This window comes from Channa argus, chromosome 19 (assembly GCF_033026475.1).
Source record: "Channa argus isolate prfri chromosome 19, Channa argus male v1.0, whole genome shotgun sequence".
NCBI classification, from domain to species: Eukaryota; Metazoa; Chordata; class Actinopteri; order Anabantiformes; family Channidae; genus Channa; species Channa argus.
Genome location: NC_090215.1, coordinates 12,286,723 through 12,307,831, shown reverse-complemented (window position 1 = coordinate 12,307,831; position 21,109 = coordinate 12,286,723). Strand labels below are relative to the sequence as shown.

At 39.0% G+C, this 21,109-nt stretch overlaps 2 protein-coding genes across 3 annotated transcripts; one reads left to right on the top strand and one right to left on the bottom strand.

Moving 5' to 3' along the window:
• Nucleotides 1-676: 676 nt before the first annotated feature.
• ccdc191 (coiled-coil domain containing 191) lies at nucleotides 677-12,463 on the top strand. Its single transcript, XM_067486287.1, has 17 exons — nucleotides 677-1,920; nucleotides 2,565-2,603; nucleotides 2,850-2,985; nucleotides 3,107-3,259; nucleotides 4,155-4,333; nucleotides 4,500-4,723; nucleotides 5,183-5,327; nucleotides 5,457-5,647; nucleotides 5,797-6,046; nucleotides 6,707-7,122; nucleotides 7,827-7,924; nucleotides 8,185-8,267; nucleotides 8,377-8,478; nucleotides 8,601-8,744; nucleotides 9,938-10,090; nucleotides 10,748-10,902; nucleotides 12,312-12,463. The coding sequence occupies exons 1-17, from the start codon at nucleotides 1,846-1,848 to the stop codon at nucleotides 12,451-12,453; spliced, it is 2,685 nt and encodes an 894-aa protein (XP_067342388.1). The 5' UTR covers nucleotides 677-1,845; the 3' UTR covers nucleotides 12,454-12,463.
• Nucleotides 12,464-12,591: 128 nt separating this feature from the next.
• Nucleotides 12,592-20,532, bottom strand: zdhhc23b (zinc finger DHHC-type palmitoyltransferase 23b). Of its 2 annotated transcripts, none has more exons than XM_067486293.1 (6): nucleotides 20,240-20,532; nucleotides 18,028-18,961; nucleotides 16,821-17,507; nucleotides 16,265-16,432; nucleotides 13,558-13,827; nucleotides 12,592-13,100 (listed from the first exon to the last, which is right to left on the bottom strand). In XM_067486293.1, exons 2-6 carry the CDS (start codon nucleotides 18,162-18,164, stop codon nucleotides 13,043-13,045), a joined length of 1,320 nt encoding a protein of 439 aa, XP_067342394.1. In that variant the 5' UTR covers nucleotides 18,165-18,961; nucleotides 20,240-20,532; the 3' UTR covers nucleotides 12,592-13,042. The 2 variants fall into 2 exon arrangements, with proteins under 2 accessions (XP_067342394.1, XP_067342393.1); XM_067486292.1 differs by having other exon boundaries at nucleotides 18,028-18,172.
• Nucleotides 20,533-21,109: the final 577 nt, after the last annotated feature.

Genomic DNA, 21,109 nt, shown 5'->3' with positions numbered 1-21,109 from the left:
GGAGGGTAGAAAACTACAAAAAAGCGTTGTGCGTGATGCTGTACTACGAATCCGCATTTAAAATTATTCAGTAAAATGACTTCTATTTAGTATTTATTTTGCCTTTTAATTCTGCTTATTATTCTGTGTATTGCATTCACCAAAGAAAAAAAAAGAGACCTTATCTTGTAATTACGATATACAGATCTCCTACTTACGAATTATGACTTATATGAGAATGTTTCAGGATCTGCCTTAAAATAATCAGTTTTTTAAGATGACTTCAGTATCACAATACTTAAGTGACCTTTTATTAATACCTCCAAAACTCTATAGTAAAACAGAACTGTCGATAAATAATTCGGTGGACTTAGCTTTCCAAAATGTCAACAAATAGGCTATAAAGCGAGATTTAATTTGCAACATATAGTATAAAGCTGTATGTTTCTTCTGAGGCAGGGATTTGAAAGCTACACCTCAGAACTTGCCTGAGAATCATCACGTTTTCAAGTTTCAAGGAAACCACTGAATTATCCGTACGTTCAATGATACAAAGCGAAAATGAACCGTTAATAGCCAATTTTGCATATTTAATGTTGGTAAATGTAAACATATAGGCTAAAATCAAGGCCAATCTGAAGCCCACAGTGCAACTTGCTGTATCTATGGTAACACAACACTTCCTGTTTCTCTTCTCACGAGCAGGAACACTTTTAGGTTTTGATGTTTAATAATTTCTTAAGCCCCGAAGACCAAAATGTGTAGAAAAAAGTTATAGCGGACATCAATTTGTCGCTATTTGAGAGGACAATGGCATCATGGTTTAGGATAACCTAATTTAATTCCTAATTCTCAATTTTATTTAGGCGATTTAAAGACTTACTGAACACGATCTTAAATATAAATTTGCGTGTTTCATTTCCGACATAGTATTTTAGAAAATGTCACATTAAAAGTTAAAGAATCCACTCGTGCGACCAACTTCTACGAGACACAGGAAGCATCGTGTGGCCATGGATACGGATATTCACACTGTCAACAAAGGCCTATAATGAAGGATATAACTGGGTTCTCTAGCCACTTTATAAAGACTGAAGAAGCTGCTTGGATAAGTAGCAAAACGTTTCTAACTAAGAAGAAAGAAGTCCAGTTGACATGATTAAATCTTCGGATAACCAAACCTGGATGACTGAGAATCTTGTCCCGACATCTCGCTTTGTAGCCTAAAGCGAAGCTCGATTTTTGGCCTATTGCCACCAAATTATCGACAATTCTGTTTCACTATAGTGTTTAGGACGTACTGAAAACTGTAACTGAACTATTGTGATACTGAAGAGATTTTTTTTTTTATCTTTCTAAGGCAGTTTCTTAAACGTTATCATATTTATGAGATCCCAAGTCCTATGTATGAGATCCGGATCTTGCAAATACGAGATCTGTATACCGTAATTACGAGATAAGGTCTCTACATTTTTTTTTTCTTTGGTGAATGCAATGCACCTTAGGTTGTTGTTTATTTGCCGTAGAAACACTATTAATTCGCTAATGTAAGTATGTAACGAAGTTGCTTTGGATACCTGAGAGCCACCTGAACTAGAGGCAAAGTTTAGTGGGACACGTAGTCCCAAACTGGTTTTATCTAGCAACAATTAGCCTGTTACTTGCCTATCAAATTTATTCATTTACTACATTACCCAAAAGCCTATGGGATCCACATTGATGACAGTTATGCGCACAATTTCAGCGCTTTTCGATGTCCCTTTGCAGTTACTTCTTAACATTTTATGTTGATGTAGTTTTAATATAGCTCATCAATGTAGTGATGATTTCGATTACAATATAACCTACGAGGTAATAACCAAACAGATGATGACGTTCCCAGGTCACAATGCTCACCTGTTTAGTTGGAAGTCGCGTGTCAAGAGTGCATCTGCAAACAAGGTAAAGCTAGTCTTTAGGATACTGACTAATGTTAACTAAGATCTCCATTGTTTTTGTAATCATATGCTCAAACTTTATTATTTAAAGTATTTAAACTATGGCTGTCTGTTTGAAACAATAACATTCACCCAATGGTTTTATCACATTCTTTTATCTAAAGGTAAAACTTGTAACTTGTCCCCAGAATTATCAAATCCCCTGGAGTTGTAAAATATTACTCTAAAAGTGGCCCCTTGGAGTCATGAATGAAGTTAAAGCACATCAGTGTTAATACTATATGGACTGGTGGCTCATGTCATAAGACGGTTTAGAAATGTCATCCAGATGGCCTTTCTCAAATACTCACATGCTCGCAGCTGGAGGCCAAGATAGCTGAATTGCTGCTAGTAAAGCAAAAGACTTTTGAAAGTCTGGGGAATTATTCTAAAATCATCTGAAGATTTGAGGCAATGGCTAAGCTTTTCCGTAAAATACTTTGCAGACATCAGGCTCTGGCTCAAGCCCCAATTTGTAGACCATGCCAGCAGCTCAAGGTTTCTGTGAGTTTATCTAAGCATTTTGAAGCAGGCAAAGGCGATAGTGAGACTAGGATTTCTTGATTACAAAAATATTGAACCTGAAACAATTCTTTCTTTCAATAACAGATGCATATGAAGGATAGTGATATTGATCGGTGGAGAAAGGTGAGAGGAATATGTGTTGGTACAGCTGTGTGTATATCTGTGTATTTTCTTCTTGGAAGCTTTTATATAATTTAAATGTAATATCTTTGGGATTGGGACAATTCATCTGAATCGGTCACCGTAGCTTTTTTAGTATTTTCTTATATTTTCATAATAAAAATTAAATAAAAATATGAATCATTTGACTTGATATTAAAAACAATTGTGTCTTTCAGTCCATTTATTTGTGTGTTTCATTGTCATCAGCGAGTGGAGAAGGCTTCAGAGTTTGCTGTATCTGAAGCCTTCTCCCACAAGAAACCCCATTCAGGAACCATCAGCCTTTCTGTAGCATTGCAAAGCTCTGACCAGTTAAGGGATCATGATAATGCTTACAGTGAAGGTAGGTCGGCTCATTAAAAAATAATAAAGGTGTCTCTAGAGAAGTCTTACCAATATAACAGAGATCCAAGCCTGTGCAGCAGCATGCTAAACATGGATATTTGGGTTTTTCCTCCTCGCAGCTCAGGCTCTTCTTGGTGATTGGCTGAACAGTAAATTGCGGTTGGAGCTGGAGATGGAGGAGGAAGATGACCTGACTGGCTTTGTTGAGCGTAGAAGGCCTGCTGCGTCTACTGGTTCTCTTCCTTCCACCCTAAACTGTGACAACTTTGATGGTAAGAAAACTACCTACTCAGTTAACTTGGATGTTCACATTTGACATCAGTGGCCAAAATGAATATAGGCATTAGTGTACAAAATAGAGATTATAGTTAAATGATTACTTGAAAGGCTAGAGCAGGAGACCTGTAAAGGAATAAATCACCCTAAAGAATTTTGCACCTTAAACCTGTTACAGTTTTTACAAATACTAATAATTTATTTCCAGCTTTCCAAACACTAATAGGTTTGAATAAAATTTTACTACAAAGTAAAACTTAATTCTTTTGAAATTAATCACAGCAAGCATGTTATTAACTTTTTAAATAATAGTGTAGAAACAAGACAGTGCAGAAAACATTTAGCCTCAGTTGGTTACTTCAAAGGAATGGAGAACTTTAAACCCTAAAGAATTCTGAAGAATTCCTCCTGAAGAGTCTCTCCATTAATTGAAATGAGAAATAATTGCTAAAAAAGGCTGAATATTTTTAAAGAATAAAAGATATTCAAAAGGTGCACTCATGTCCTTCAAAAACATTCAAGCTGAATGTTTTGAAGTTTGAACGGTATTTCTAATTGAAAGTAGGCTGAAGTAGGTAAGTGCCAAACCTCTAAGGAACACGGAAATCAGAATAATAATTTAAAAACAAATAATGATAATATCAATAATAAAGATTAGGATATCATTACTGTGAATGCTCCATCATTATCAATATCAAGCATGTGTTAAGTCTCTGCACAGTTATGTGCAAATCATGGTGAAATTTAAGTGCATCTGGTACATGCCCAGAGAGAAGAAAATTAATGAAAACAGTAATATTAAGTAGAAATGATTTCAAGTTAATGGGTTAAAACATATGAAATAAGGGATACAGACCGTTAAATTCTTCTCATTTGTGATGTAATACTCAGACCTCTACAAATGTCTGACTGAGGAGGAAGAGCACAGTGCAGTTGACAGCTTCCTCCAAAACCTCATGGAGCAAGAGGTGCTGGACTTTGGGATGCTGGAGCAGCTGGCACTGAATGTTGGAGAAACAAGGAAGAAATTCAGAAACCCGATTGTCACTATGGAAGCACGACACCAACAGGTATGTGACCAAAGTAAGTCTCTCTAGTTCTTCAAGTTTCAGAAAAGCTCTGAATGTTGTGGGTTGGAAAACGATCACAGTGAGTAGCACAGAGCGAATGAGCTGGAATAATGGGCGACCAAGTTGTGTTCTCATTTACGCTAATTGCTACTGATTGCCACTGAAGGTGCGAGAGAACAGGGCCCGGCGGGAGGCAGAGCGGCAGAGGCAGCAGAGAGAGAGGGAGGCTCATCTGGGTGCCAGAGAGGAGGCAAAGAGGAATGAGCGAGAGGAGGAGATGAGAAAGAAGCAGGAGGCACGTAGGCAGGAGGAGCTAATTCAACAGGAGATGGTGAGACTGCGACGCCAGATGGAGGAGAGGAGAGCCCTGAAACAGCTGGCTAGACAGAGGTAGGGTGTCTTTGGTAACTGCTAGACTCTCCCAAAGTGGTTCCAACAATGCCCCTTTATCTGAAAGGACCCACAGCTTCCCGCCTAATTGAACTTGTTTTGAATTTGAATTGTCTGTGGTTCTGCCTGCTTCACCTTCTTACTGGGGATAGAATTGATGAATGGTAAGTTGTTAAGGAGCAGGCTCCCTGACTTAAACAACTAATGCAGATGAGTCCCTGTGAAGGGTACATAGCCAACATGATGAAATTGTGATTGTGTACCCAGCTCTCACCAGTGTTTATGTGATGGTTTAAATCATGAATAGTGTGATTGTTTTGTGAATTACTCAGTTGTAGCATAAAGTTACAAACCAAATACTCTTCCAAACACTTTTTTTTTTGCATTTTCACTACCATGCTGTGCTATGCTGTTCTTGGAGCACTGGTAGACTGTTTTAACTGCATGTTTATGTCACAGAGAGCGGGAGAAAGAGGAAGAGCAAAGGGCAGCCAGAAGCCTCCCATCCACTCAAACACTTCCCACAAAGCAGGAGCAGCAGGGCACAGAGCAGCTCCTTAAAGAACAAAAAATTCAAACCATGGTTCAAATGAGCAACCTCAAGGTCGGTGCGAATATTAATATATATATTAATATTAATATAATATCTGTGAGTGTGGTTGGGTGGGTGCAGTTGCAGTTTGGTACAGGAAATGTGCTCACGAGTACACCTGTATTTGTGTGCATGTTTTAGTGTTTGCAGAGGCATTTCTCTGGATGGTATTTAGTGGTGTTGAACCAAAGGTTACAGTTGGGTAAGATCATGGCTATCTGTGACTGGAAGAGGCAGCTGAGGGCATGGCGAGCGTGGCGAGCAGTGGTGTGGGCCACACAAAAGCAGCGAGAGGTGGCAAGAACAGAAAAGGACCTGCAAGCTGAAAACAGGCAAGAACCAGAAAATTTTATTAACCTTTCATTGTATAAATATGGCCTTTTACCAAATAATGCCTAAATCAAAATCTGACTATTAATCAACTCTATCTTTATAGGGTATAGATCAAAGTTTAAAAGAATATATGTGTTACCTCCACTAGACAGTGTCAGCTTGCTGCAGAGAGTGACCGAAGAAGGTTGCTACGGCGATGTCTGAATGACTGGCATCTATGGTGTAGGATGGAACGGGAACATCGAGAACTTCTGGCCCAGCAGCAGGAAACTCGACACAAGATGGCTGCCTTAATCAATGCTGTATCAACAGGCAAATATAAGGCTACAGGAGCTAAAGTTTCTCAGCCAGTAAGGGCCCCTCCTGTGGCCCCTAACCTACCAGAGACCACAGGGGAGGTGAGATGTGCACATGCAAATCCTCAAATCATCAACAACAACATGCAGGGATTAAATTAAATCCTGACATTCAAAACATTTCAAGTGATTTAAATATTAGGACAGTGAGTAAAATCATGACTAAAACCTCAGATCTACCATTAAGAGAAGTTGCTAATTACTGTTTGGGCACTAAACCAAAACTCTTGCAAACCCTTTCTGCGCATGGTTGTCCCACAAACCTTTTTTAGTATATAAGCCAGTGAAAACCTCAATAAATTGTTTATAAATCTGGAGATTGAGAGAATAGAAAAAAAGGAGACATGGAAATATAGAAGATGGGAAGGCGTACAGCAGAGAAGAAAACTTTAAAAATGAATGAGAGAAATATGAGGTGTAGGATAGTGGAACAGAGCTCTGCGGAAAACCAAAACACAGCAGAAGATGAAGTTGCAGAAAGAATTGGTAAAGAGGTCAGACTTGTTATCAGGCTTCTGCTGTATATATATACATATGGATTCCAAAGGCTCAGTAACAATTAAATTGCCCCTAGGTACATATAAGAGCATAACACTGTTTCTGCGATGCCCTCTTGACCGTTGTAGACCCAGGCCTAAAGGCAGTATTTGATTTTAGCATAAAGCCATGTTCTTATTCCTGTTTTGTTTTTGTTTTCTGTAGGAAGGTGACCAAAGGTCAGGCACTTCAGCCCCTGGCACATCTGCACCTCATTTGGATAAGGCCTCTGTGATTACTGTGACCCAGCCCACTCAGCCATGGCAGGTGAACAAAAAGCATGTAGCACCTACTCCTGCTGAGGTTTACAAGGAATGGCAGAGGGGTGAAGGCAGTGGATTCAAATGTTCAAAACGCAGTGCGTCACCTGGTGGCAGGTTTGAAAACAGACATGCTGTCCAGCAGCAGATCATCACACAGCAGAGGAAGCTGCTGAAGGAGCAGCAAGAGCAAATTGCTCGGCTGAAGGATGAACAGAGCATGATGGGTTTAGAGATGGAGATGGAAAAAACTGCCCAGCTTGCCCAGCTATTAAACGCTTCAAGACCAAACAGTCACAATGTCAACTACAAAGGGAAGAGGTAGGCTCACTGCACTTCACCAAAATGTGAGGCTTCCAGGCTCAGAATGTGTCACTGCCTCAAATGTGTTGTAAGCTTTAAATCTTTCAAGATAATTAATAATTGCTTTAGTCTGTGCAGTAGAAACTAATAGCAAAAGTTACTGTAATATGTATTTGTGGACATGTTATTGATTAAATATGAAGTGAAAGGTGTTTGTTTTTAGGAATTAATAAATTTTACTTATTGTAATATAATATTGTTATGCTCGTGGTTAAGTTTATAGGCAATAGGGCAGATACCAACTATCTATAGTGTTTTGTAAGCTCATGTTGGCTGGGCACATAAAAGTGCATGAGATTAATAAACCAAAATTAAATTGAAAAAACATTTATTTTAACTACAGCAGTGTAAATGGAGGAAAAGCTGTAACATGGAGACATGAGACTGTGCAAAAGTTACTACTGTATATTATAGGGAAACAATATCCTATAAGTCTACTGTCCACAAAAGAGATTTAAAATGTAAAAAAACAAAAAGTTTGCACTTCATTGAAATTCATCTATATATTTATGGACAGTCTGATGTACAGCGGATAAGTTTGCCTTTAGTCAATACATGTCTGAATAAAATTTCCCGGGAAAGGATTAGAAGGATGTGAATGTGCAGACAGACAGATTTATGACAGGCCTTTGTTTCTGTGCTTCTGGCTATGATTGCTACAGTTGCAGGGCAGAGTGTGTTACTGGAGAACCTGACAGTCTCCATACACCTCCGAGGAAAGCTGTCACACATCAGACATGCCCCCATCCAATCATCACAGGTCAGTCTGCAAGTTCCCCGAATTAATAATAGCAGAGGACAAACCACACAATGTTTGTGTGTCATGTACACACAAACATACACAGCAGAACATACTGTATCTTCTTCCAAACATGTGGCAGCAGTGTTTTGGTTCTTTGCCTAACATGAAAACCTATAGGTTATCCAACAGCAGCACTTACCTTCCAGTAACTTCTACCCATGCCAGAAAATATTGTAGAATACCTAATATTCAACACATCCTTATCACTCTCTCTGAAGCCATGGAGGCTCGTGCACATCAACGTGCAGAGAGAAAAAAGGAAATTGAGGAACTCAAGAAAAAGAAGGAAGAGGCAAAACTGGTAAGAGACTGTTCTGGTTCGCCAAACTGCTTTGTGTATAATTATATTTGTATTTGTGTAACACGGTTTTCAAAAAACCTACTTTTAACTAAAGAGCCCAAATTTTCAGGCTGAGTTGAAAGCTGCTGAGGAGCAGAGACAGAGAGAGGAAGAGGAGGAGAAACGCAAAGCGGCAGAAAAGAGGAGAGAGGAGAAAAGGTTGGAAAAAGAGGTGAGTTTCATATTTTATGGACAAAGATAAGAGCCAGAATGCACGAAGCAGTCCTGCCCTGTGATTAATACTGAGTAATGCAGCGGAACTGTATTCTTGTATTATCTTCTACGCTTGTGCAGAAGGAAGAGGAAAAACAAAAGGAACAGAAAAGGCAACAGGAGCTCCTGAAACTGGCCCGTAAACACTATCACAGAACCTTGTTGCTACGGCGAGGCCTAGTGCCATGGAAACGCTTCACTCAGCTCAGACAAGGCAACAAACAGGTAAATCCATTGTCCAGCACAGAAGAGCATACTAAAGCCTTATTTAAACAGGAAACCGTGCAAGAAGGCTTTTCATTATGACACACATTATCCGTACAGAATTACAATAAGGGAATTATTTTGATGTCCAAAAGTGAATGCTACTCAAAAATCCCATGCCAAAAATAATAAAAAGCCTCCCTGCTTATTGACTAGCTTGTTTAAAAAAAACACATACAGTACCATATGTTCAGCTGCTTTAGAGGCAATGTGCTCACAGACAACAGTACAGGCTCCTAAATCTTCTGTATAATTCACAACTAGCTTAAATGTGTTATTGTACATGGACCACTCATGGGAGAAATGCTTTCCAGTTTTCTCCTACTCAAAATTTCTACTCCGTTTCCTTTGAAGGAGATTGCAAGGATGAAATTGTCTTAAATTTTAGCAATACAACAAGGATTATGATGTTATTGTTGTCTTGATTACTGCATTGCAATCAACTTAACTGAAGAGGCAGAACATTGTGGATCAATGAATAACAAGCTTTTTAAATCAAGAGTAACACTACTAAAACTTTGTTATTACCAAACAGCTTTTCTGTTTATGTATTTTGCCTTTGCTGTCAGTCATTTCTGTATTTTTTTATTCAATCTAATCACTGGATGTCTTTTTTTTTTTTAATCATTGTTCATCTCTTGGTATTGTGATGTGCATGAACAATTTATTATAATTATAAAGTACTACAAACCACACATTGTGTATCCACAGGCAACCCACTCTAACACATTAAATATATTGATAATTGTGAGGCATGAGCAAACTGTTCTAGTAAAAATAGTCACTCGCCGCAATAATAAACACTTGGAGCCAAAGGCAAAGCTACAGATATATACAGATATATCGACCACTCAACTACACACATAAAGCCTAAACACACAGTTAAACAAGGCACAAAATAACAGAATCACGAGATACAACTTTCTAGCTGCATTCCCTAGACAGTTTCATCATTTCAACTTCCAAATCTCCATGTCTTTGTACAGCATCACAAGTATGGAAGAAAATATTGTGCATATGTGTCCTCTTCCTTCATAGTGTTGCACTCAAAGAATGTTGCACCTACAACCCCATTACTTCTACCTGGCACATGTTTTAGAGTTTGGATGCATTCATAAGGGTGCATTTGCATTTTGCTTTTCAATCCCCGCCAGCTGGCCGAGAGTCATTACAATCTCATCCTTCTGAGGCGTTGCACACTAGGCTGGCAGCAATCAGCAAGACAGTCTGTATCTGAGAAAGAAGCTTCTGCTGACCAACTGCACCAGCACTTTTTGCTTCGGAGGAGCTTAAGCTGCTGGAAAAGAGTGTGTATACAACTGCACACACACACACACACACTTACTCAATCTGAATTGCAGTCAGCACTGACTTTGGGGCAATACCTTTTTTCTAATTTCCTTTTCTCCTTGAACTCTGTTATGTTTTCAGAAGCTCGGTCTTAAGGAGAAAACAATTTCACCTTTTTTTTTTTTTTTGAATTATTTTCTTGTTTAAGTCAGCGCCCTTCCCATCACTTCACTTTACTATAAGTTTTTGTTTTCTTGTGGATTTTACTTCTAAAATATCAGCTGTTTACTATGAGCATTCACATCTTTAATATAAAAAAAAATATTTCCAAAAGGATAAATCCTTAGTTTTCGATAGTGGCATCTATTCGGTGGGATGGTCTTCCACTGCATCTGGCCCCAGATTTAATGTCTTTTAAATGAGAACTCAAAACACATGATTTTAAGCAGGTGGAGCATTAAGACACCATATGTATGTATGTATTTATTTATGTATTTTTAATTCTATCATATCTTTTCTATCCTATATTATTTTAATGGTGTGTTCTGTATGTAGGCTGGGTATCTTTATTATTCTTTTTTTCATTGTATAATCATTTTTATATTATAAATGTTTCAGTCTTTTTACTACAGGTCAATGATACACCTTTTCTAAATGAGTGCTGTCTGTTACAGCTGAATGATTGGCAGATGATTCAGGGGGAGCGAGCCAAGCATTTCTATCGCTCTCACACTCTAAGAAGCTTTCTGCTGGCGTGGCTGGACCATGTTACTGACCAGAGGCTGGTGGAGTGGGACCATCTAGAGCTGGCTCAGGAGCACAATAAGAGGTCTGCAACATGTGACTATGCCATATGTTCACTGTAATGATGCTGCAATGTGTCCTCCTAGTAACAGAACCATAACTGTTTTGAAAAACCTCCATGGTATTTACTGTAAATACATGCTAATATTAAGCCAATTTGGATACAGTGCACCAGTAAACTGTAATGCTTTCAAGGCCTTTTAAGATACAGTATTTTTAGACCTTTTCAAGCAAAACATTATTTACAAATAAGCTTGATTTGTGAGTAAGTAGTACAGATGATAAAAAAGGAAATAATCTGGAACATGCATTGCACGAGCAATTAGTGAACATTTCCCGGTGTGAAATATAGGGAGCTTTAGCATTCCACTGCAACTGTCTGTGCATCAGCTTATAAATTACACCATCATCTTATTAACTTTAGTACAGTCAATTAGTTGCGGTTAGCTGAAAATATTTCTTTATGATGAATGGAGTTAGTTGGGGTGTCTTGCTTCAGGTAGAAACTAAATTAGGTGGCATGGCATAGTTGTTCTTCAGCGTATGCCTGCTTAACTGGAGGTAGAGTGTTTGCTGCAATAATTCTCTTTCTTTGCTCAATTAATTTTGTGACTGCAAGTAATAAACAGTTCAAAGTCTATTGCCATGCTAGCAGTTCTGCGAGGCTTTACTTATTACACACATCAGTGCTTTGAACTAAGTGCTCATGTTAGCATGCCAACATTGTTACAAGCAAAATGATAAACTAGTGTTTATAATGTTCAATATGTGCATTTATGGTGTTAGCATCCCAACACTTGCTTATTATTCCTAAACACAAAGTATAGCGGAGGTTGACACCACCACAATCACCCCAAGGGGACACGAATGTACTAAATATTCAGGAGATTTTGAATCATTTAATTCAAAATTGCACATCAACCTAACGATGGCAACAGATGAAACTTTAAAGATCACTAAAGTCAGTAGGATACATTGGCTAAACATTAGTGTAACATTTCTTGGCAATTCATCCTATAGTTGCTATGGTGTTTCACTTGGAAACCATCTGAAGTTCATTTAGAATGTGAAATTTGCACTGAACTTATTTTGCAGTGTTGGTTTCTGCAAAATATATTTTAAATTAACGGTTGCATTTGGGTTTTCAAGATGCTTAATGCTTATTTTTTGTTTTAGCTCTAGACTTACGTAATGGTTTTACTGTCATTGTCACAAGCATGTGAGTGTATATGATGTGCAGGTTCTTCCAGTATGGTTGAATAAATGAGCCTGTGAATGAATTCCCACCAGCTGCCCAGCTGCTATTGTCAATGTAACCCTGCAACATCATGCAATAACTCATTAGGTGTTGTCAACCCAGATGTTCCTATAATTCAGTTCCTTATTGCTCATTTGCTCTGCTTGCTTCTGTCCCTCCATCTGCCTGCACTTCAGACGGGTGTTACAGCAATGTTTTCTTGCCTGGAGGAAGCTTCCATGGCTGCTGCGCAAGGAAAGGGAAAGAGACAAGCGGCGGGAGAAGCTGGGACGAAAAGTGGCTGAGGTTCTGACCGATTTCTTCTCAAATCCACTGTAAAATCCCTGGGAGCAACAGTTGCTGTGGGAGATAAACTGCAAAAACCACAAAGAACACAGAGACATCTCAACTCTAAACAAGGACCTATACAACAAGTGAATACACATGCACACTGCTGATATTCATTTAATTAAAAAAAATTATATGATAAAACACACAACTGGAGCCATAACATTTTTATGATAGGAATGAATTGAATCCATTTTGGGACTAAGTCAGCTTTACTTCCAAAGAACACATTTACTGTATATGTTTTTATCTATTTTATTTTTCCTTTTTTCAAAGTTCTTTATCCAAGAGTCAATTTTAACTACTTTAAGAGTAAAAGTAACTTTTAAATATTCATAACCAAGCAATCATTCATTAAGTTTAATGCAATGGCAGTCCATGAAACTTAATTTAGACTAATTATCTTGTGCTTAAATGTTTTTTATCTCTGATTGACATCCGCGAGACATTTAACAGATAACAGTTCGTGGAGGGAAAGGAGACGGAGTGTGCAGAGACTATCGTTGGTATGATCTTCAGCTAATTTGCGCAGGACTGTCCAGCTTCAGAGGCATCATTAAGTAGCTGTGCTCGAACGTCCCTACAAGGATTCAAAATCTTTCTCACATTTATCCTGTTTGCAGACTCCCAGCAAGGCACTAGAACGTAGAGGAGAAACAAAAGACACCGTTCAAGTCCAAGGAAGATGGCCAGTGTGAAAGAGATATAATTATTAATATATATAAATAATATTTAGTCAATAATAATAGTTAATAGTTTGTCAGAAAGACTGATGAAAGGTGGAGTGAGGCAGCTGTAGGAGAAGATATAAAAGGTGATTGGATACAGATGCATAGAGTAGATGTCACTGACATTAATGGAAGTGAATGTATCCTACTGGGTTTGTAGTTATTGCTTTGTGATAAAGTGATGGCAACGCAGGAGGCAATAGCTGAGATAACAGTCCCGGCAGCTTTTTACGTTTGCTGCCAACACCTGAAAGCCAGTGAAGATAAGAGTGAAAAGAGCCATGTTGCCATCCAGTGGACATAAAGAGAACAGTAGCAATAGTAACCAGACTCATTTTTAGAATCATGCTCTGTGACAGTCTCTTACACCAGGGCCTCTGGGACATGAGAGGGAGGATACAATTTGTCGCCCATTGTCATAAACTCAGCCCAGTTGCTGCGAAAACCTCGAGAGTACACGCCAGGGTCCACAATGAGGCCCCAGTAGGCAGTGTGTGCAGTTTTATCTCGTAGGGCGATGCGTGCCTCGCGCTCTGTCGTGTTGTAGCTGATGTTAATAACCTGCACCAGCAGCAGGTGGAGGAGTCCACCAGTCACAATGCTGCTGTACCACGCACAGGTGAAGCAAAGTGCAGTACTGGAACACAGGCCAAGAGAAAATTTTAAATGGTATTAAACTTGTGTAAATAATAAAATCATACAGATATCATACTACTTATCTCATTACTACATTACAAAGTCTTTAGTCAGTGTAAATGGAACACACAATGTATGTTTATTGTAACCAGTTCAAAAGATATTAGTGGACAGATGAGTTGAAAGCACCATTGTTTTCATATAATCACTGCAGTGTTGAATCAGTTTCACAGAGCATTTCAGAGTGTTTCCTCTCAAGCTCTTGAGAGAAATACACTGTTGTTGCACAGAGCCATAAGTTTGGATGTGAAAAAGTTCAAATGGGTCTGGGCCTGGCACTTCTGTAGGTGTTGCACACTTAAAAATAGCTCTTCAGAAGGACCGTCTCAACCTCAGATCATTAAACAGACAACCTTTCATGGCATGAATTAGACTCCCCTCTAAAAGTATTGGAACAGTGAGGCCAGTTCCTTTATTTTAGTTGTAAAAATGAAAACATGAATATGAGACAAGAGATCAACATTACAGCATTTATTTACATCTGGATCAGATACACAGCTTAGAAGATGGCATCTTTTTTTTGAACCCATTAATTTTTCATGTGAGCAAAAGTATTGACAAAGGTTAATCTTTGTCTCATCAGTCCATAAACCATTGTCCCAGAATTTTTGAGGCTCATCTCTGTACTTTTTGGTAAATTCCAGCCTGGCCTTCCTATACTTGCTCATGAGTGGTTTGCATCGAGCCTCTGTACTTTTGTTCATGAAGTCTACTGCGAACAGTTGATTGTAAAACCTTCGCTCCTGCCCTCTGGAGGTTCTTGCTGATGTCATTAACACTTGTTTTAGGGTCTTTGCAGCTCTCACAATGTTTCTGTTATCACTGCTGTTGTTTTACTTGGTCTACATCTGTTAGTTGGTACACCAGTGGTTTGTTTCTTCTTCAGGACATTCCAAATGGTTGTATTGGCTGGGGCCAATGTCTAATGGCTCTGATTGCTTTTCCTTTTTCTCTTAGCTTCAACAATTGCTTGTTTATCACCCATAGACAGCTCTCTGGTTTTCATGTTGGTTACACAATGTCACCTGGCCAACAAAATACACCTGTCACCCACACGTTCCAGTACCTTTGCTCACATGAATAATGGGTGGGTTCAAAGAAAAGGTGGTACCTTCTAAGCTGTGTGTCCGATCCAGATGTAAATACCTGAAAACAAAAGCTGAAATGTTGATCTCTTGTCTCATATTCATCATTTGATGTCAAACCCAAATGTTTTCAGTGTATAGTAAAAATAAAGGAACTGGCCTCACTGTTCCAATACTTTTAGAGGGGAGTCTAATTCATGCCATGAAAGGTTGTCTGTTCAATGATCCGAGGTTGAAACGGTTCTTCTGAAGACCTATTTTTAAGTGTGCAACACCTACAGTGCCAGGCCAGACTCTTTAACACAGTCAAACGTATGGCTCTGAGCAACAACAGTGTATTTCTCTCTAGAGCTTGAGAGGAAACACTCTGAAATGCTCTGTGAAAATGATTTAACACTGCATTGAAAGAAACACAATTTTATCTTCATTTCATGTTGAATTCTAGTGAAAATATAAAAATACTGCGTAATTTTGAGTTATTTAAAAAAAAAAGTTTTTTTTGCTAAAATCACATGTGCCATTTGGTAAATAGTCTCTTATATAGTCATACAGTGTATTTATAAATTTTTTTTATATTTTCACAATGTTGATTCCCATTCACACACCGATGACAGAGGCTGCCATGCAAGGTGCTCACCTGATACACCTTCACTCTTCAGTGTCTTGCCCAAGGACACTTTGACATGTAGCCAGGAGCTGGGATTGAACCACTGACCCTGTGGTCCATGGTCAACTGCCTTACCAACTGAGCTATAGCCACCCCATTTCTTGTTCCCATCAGCACTATGTGTATACGTTTATGTTTAAACCTATTACACTTATGCAAATGCAAATACTGCACATGGCACAATCAAGCTGAGAAGCTTTTTTTGGAACAAGTTAGAATAAACTATTCAATAGTTGAGGGATCGTATTTCTCAGAATCTGTGATAAAAGTATTTATCATGACTGTGTCAGAAGAGCAGTATTATTTTTAAAGTATTCATCAAGATAAATTCACAGTATATATAAAAAGACCTCTAAGAGTAGGAAACATTTATTTATTTATCATCTATTTTTTACATAAGCATATAACAATAATTTTTTTCAAATTGGTTAGTAAATACAGTAACTGCAACTAAGATTTGTACAGATCAGCAAATTGTGTAGCTTATATAATTTTTATACATTTGCAGAGAAGAAAAAAGTTAGAATTTCTGACCCTGTCTTTAAATAGAATAGTTAAAATGTTTTTTATTTTTAATAAGGAAAAGACAATATGACATTAAAGGGTTAGTTCTGTGATTTCAGTACCTGTACTGGTTGTAGACCCCCGGGCAGTAGAGCAGAGCAGTGAGGAGATTCTCTTTTGGACACACACTCTGAAGCACCAGACTGATTCCATACAGAGACGTCAGGAGGAAGAGGACGAGTGTAAGCAGGAAGCAGCGATGATTGTCCTGCCCCACACAGCTGTTTATCCTACCCATGCCGCATCAAGGGGGGGTACACGGACACAAGTACACAGACAGGCAGACAAAACATTGTACTGAGACCCAAGGGTTACACTAGACCACACACATGCAGGAATACACATAACTGTCGGAACAGACGTTAACAGGTAAATGTTGCTCTATTTAGAATGTGTGTGACGTTCAACTCAACATAGAAGTATGGTCAGGGAAGACATAGCAGGTGTGAACATGGAAAAACACTGAGCTCATTACAAATCCTCAAACGACAAACCGTCACTTACTTAAGGGACAGGATTGAATTTTAAATGGTTGAAATCTCCAGTATTTTAAATGTAAAACAAAGTGGAAGAGACAGGGATGATGGGCAGAATGAGAGGCTTTTTAATGGAACCCACCAGACACAGTGGTGGTCGAGACGCAGCACGCAGACACCACAGATCCGGCAATGTCCCGCCCTTGGGGGCCGCACCACCCTGCACACCGAACACCAGTTCTTTCGGCTACTTTCATTCAGATCCACCTCTGCATCCAGCATCCCCGCCCGATTGGTTACAGTCATCATCACATCCTGCCGTGCCCCGTTGAGGATGGGGTCTCTGTCTGCCATTGGGCTGTAATAAGTAACTGTGCTGTGGATGGCATCTTGGTTTGGCCGCACAATGCCAGGGTCTCTCTTGGTGTGAATAAGGGCTAGTAGAGTAAGGACGACCCCAACAGTTACCACCACTAGGTGGACCAGGCTAACATCCCCACGGGGAAAGACCTCTGTGATGAACAAGTAGTACATGTACCCCAGGGAGAAGAGTGCCAGGCTGAGAAAGAAGAGTGTACGTCCTTTCTTGTGATGGGTGAAGTAATAGTACCACAGCACCAGGCCAGGCAGAGCTGTCAGGACCACCATGCCAAGCAGGAAGTGCAGAGCTGCCAAGTTCAGCAAGACAGGAAGAAGAATAAGAGGTGGAATAACAGACAGGTCCACTTGTCGAGCTCCCCCCCACAGCCAGGGAACACGAATCCGATCTGTGATAACTGTGGCTACCTGTGACAGTGATTCAGGTTTCTGAGGTTCCCTCTTCAGAAACCTAAATTGAAAAGTGAAATATTTTATTTTAGTTTGCTGGCAAAAATCCAGAAATGTACAAACATGCTGCATTCAGCTGGTTTTAAAGAACCCAAATAAATCATATTTTCATATTTTATATTTTGACATGCCTTAGCAGGAAAAGCATTATATCGCTACGGACCGCTTCAGTTACAGGGTCCTGATATTCTGCATGTACATGACTGAGACAGTTGACAAAAGAATTCCTAACAAAACTCAAAACATATTTGTGTGATTAAAAATATTCTATTTTCATTACTTTTAATAGCTTCATCTTGACTCAAGATTCATTTACTAATTCTTTCTGGAGCTTCCAAGCTTCTGAATCAATTCATCTCTAAGTTAAAGAATAATGGTCTGTTGTGCAATTTTTTTCACAATTTATTGGAAATTTATAGACGAACCCGTCAATTTTAAAAATACAGTCAAACGCATTAAATAGCAATGGAAATATTTGCAGCCCCAGTGTTAAGTCAGTTGATGACAACAATGTCCTTCACCTGTCACAGGCGTCATCCAGGTCCTCACAGTCACAGCAGCAAGCTGCTACATGGCTGCGCTCTCCGTGTCTGTTCACATACTCGCAGCAGCACAACGCTGCCTCCTCGTCTTGAACCTTGTTTGCTCGCTTTTTCATGACGATGCCTTAGAGCCAATCAGATGTCAACGAATGTACAATGATTAACTTTGTATTACAGATGAGAAAGACAGGTCAGAAGAAACTGGCAGATGGGAGACAGGAAATTAAATACAATATCTGAAAGTACTTGTAAAAGCTCACTTAAATCAAATGACCTTTGCGTACAGCAGCTTACCGGCTATTTCCAGAATTCCACCACACAACACTGCAAAGCAGACCCTGCTCATTTGACCCTACCCAGTCGACCTCCAACCCTTACATCTGTCACTAATCTGTCATGCTTTAGTGATTTACAGCAAGTGAACAGCCCCACCACTGTAGTCTGCTGGCTCGTATAGATGGCACAAGCTGATTTGGGCTAAAGTGAGGCAGTGGTAGTATTTATAACAATCAAACAACAACTTTTCAGTCTCACTCCCCGATCACAGAAAATTATGATGATGGCCCAGAGAGTAACTAAGTTGAATTAATCCTTCAGCGCTGTTAAACCTCTCTCTGGGGGGATCTGACTCTGGACCTCGGTGAAGCTTTGGTTAGCAATAAATCAGAGTAATATCATTGTGTGGATAATTATTATTATTAGTCGGCCACTGATCAAACACTGTAAAAACAACGCCAGGGTTCACAGAACTCCCCAGCATCTAACTGATGACATCTTTAAGGCTCTAAGGAAAAGTCAGATCGTGTTACATACATGTAGTGATTAATGGATGTGAAGAAACAACCCACAGCTCATCTGTTCTCACAAAGGAAGGGATTCACTGCACGACTGTGGTGCTCAGATGTTCATGGTTCTGTTGTAACAAGAAGTTTTCTTTTAACCTGAATTTTCTATAAGACATTAAAAAGCTCTTCAAAACAAAATGTTTTTATCCTTGTAGAATATTTTGTAGGATGGTTGTGGCTCTTTGAGTGATGCGTTATTGTGACTAAGTGAAATTGAAGCACAGGTCATTGGTTTAGTCGATAGAAAGATCGGCAATTACTTTGATTATTTTGCAGCTGTGCACATTTCTTTTATTTGATACTATATTAAATTTGGGTTTCTAAACATTTTATAGACAAAGCAAGCAGACTAAAGACATCCCATTGAGTTCAGGAAATTGTGATTGTTAACAAATATATTTTTAATATGATCAAATAGACAAACTCTTAATTACCTATATATGGCAAATTCAGAGCAAAAACACTGCTGTAAAAGTTGTTTCTGAATGACCCTCATGTCATGACAGCCGGCCTGATGCTAAGGTGGATATTAATATTTAAAAGAATAACTTTTTTTTTGCTTGATCTGTAGACCAATAGCCAGGTGTCAAAGCAAGGGGTTATGTGTAAGAGTTATGTATGTCTTTTCCTTTTTCTTCCCAGACTTTCTGGAGTCTTGTCATCCCTGTAATGTTGCCAGATAACCAGCAAAGAACACAATCGCTGATGTGTAAGTTCCAAACAGGTGTCAATCCAAATCCAATTGAAGACCACTGAGTCAAGACCAACAAACCCACAACCACCAAACAGTGCTGAGACAAGCTAACATTAATACCAATAAACAGAATGAAGGATTGTAGGCATTTAAAAAATTACATTTTTCAAAGAAGTTAATAGGGTCCAAGTGTAGCCTAAAGTATTTTAAGGGGGCCTAAATTTCCTAGACACACCCCTGTTATTATGACACAAACACTACTTGCAATAAACCTTTTCTTTTATAGTTATGACTGTAAGCAAAAACTCATTTATTTTTATTTTGGAAATTAAACAGACCGCTTTAATGTGTATTGGTAAAACTAAATTAATATCGGCTTTTGACTTCCTGATTAGGATTGCAGAACGCATTTCTCGTATGTACTTATTTTTGTGTTTCCCAATGCAAAAATAAGAGTCTTTGTCTCCTTTATGGCGCTTTTTCAGAGTTGATGTTCAGTTTTGTTTGCCACACTTCTGACAGACTATTAACCACCGACTGGAGGTCAGATTTCCAGCCGCCGTCAGACTGGAGCGGTACAATGCGTCAGAAAGAGGCTTCGCCACGGTCCGCAAGACGCGGAGTCTGGACGAAAATAAAAACATTAACATACCTGAACACGGAGCCGCAACATGACGACGCTTTCGAGTAACGAAATATCGACCAAAGCCATTTCCCTCCGCCGGCTTCTCAGCGGAAGTCCTTCTGCCGGGGACGCCTGTCGTATCCGGTGCAGAGCTCAGTGCGCCGTGGAAATGACCAGAACGCTGCGGCCGTGGATCGTGATTCGAAGGTGGGTCGATAGAGAGCAGTCCAGCGGGGTTCGGGTTTGGAGTCAGTGTGTGTGTGTGTGTGTGTGTGTGTGTGTGTGTGTAGGGAGGGAGAAGTCCTGAAGACGGTTTCCCTTCTGACGTTAAATGAGGTGGACTCTCCCCGCCCAGAGATAAGACAGGACACAAACTAAGTACAGTTACACAAGTACTGTAGTTTAGAGGCTACTTGTACTGTACAGTTGCTTCTCTACGTCAATTTTACATTTACTCTAGTAATACTGCACTTTTACCAGAGGTAGAAACGTATTTGTGTACTTATTTTTTTAATTTCCTACATTAATAAACAACATTTTTTTGTCCTGTTTTTCATCTTTTAAAGTTTGATGATTAAATCTGGGATAGACCTATACATTTGTATTATCAGCAAACAGCAGCAAATACAATCGTCTACTGTTTAAACTGTATTGTGGAGTAATTTTGTTATTCAAGGTTTACTTGGTACTTCAAATTGAGTTAAGTATTTAAAGTATTAAGTATTTAAAGTCGTACTTCCACATTTTATACAAAAGTCCTTGCACTATTACGTGTATTAAGTTTGTGTACTTCTACGTGTTTGGCTTTTTAAGTTCCAGACATATGTATATTAATAATGAATATTATTATGGATTGACCACTTGTCAGTACATAAAGTGGTTGAAATTCTCTCTATC

Bases quoted from the DNA above. Each gene is read 5' to 3' on its own strand.
- zdhhc23b (XM_067486293.1), bottom strand. From the start codon at position 18,164: ATGAAAAAGCGAGCAAACAAGGTTCAAGACGAGGAGGCAGCGTTGTGC. The intron at 16,433-16,820 runs GTGGGTTCCATT...CGGCATGGGTAG, and splicing joins CTCGACCACCACTGTGTCTG to GATAAACAGCTGTGTGGGGC. The intron at 13,828-16,264 runs GTACTGAAATCA...CCTGTGTTCCAG, and splicing joins GGGGTCTACAACCAGTACAG to TACTGCACTTTGCTTCACCT.
- ccdc191 (XM_067486287.1), top strand. From the start codon at position 1,846: ATGATGACGTTCCCAGGTCACAATGCTCACCTGTTTAGTTGGAAGTCG. The intron at 2,604-2,849 runs GTGAGAGGAATA...CATTGTCATCAG, and splicing joins ATATTGATCGGTGGAGAAAG to CGAGTGGAGAAGGCTTCAGA. The intron at 6,047-6,706 runs GTGAGATGTGCA...TGTTTTCTGTAG, and splicing joins TACCAGAGACCACAGGGGAG to GAAGGTGACCAAAGGTCAGG.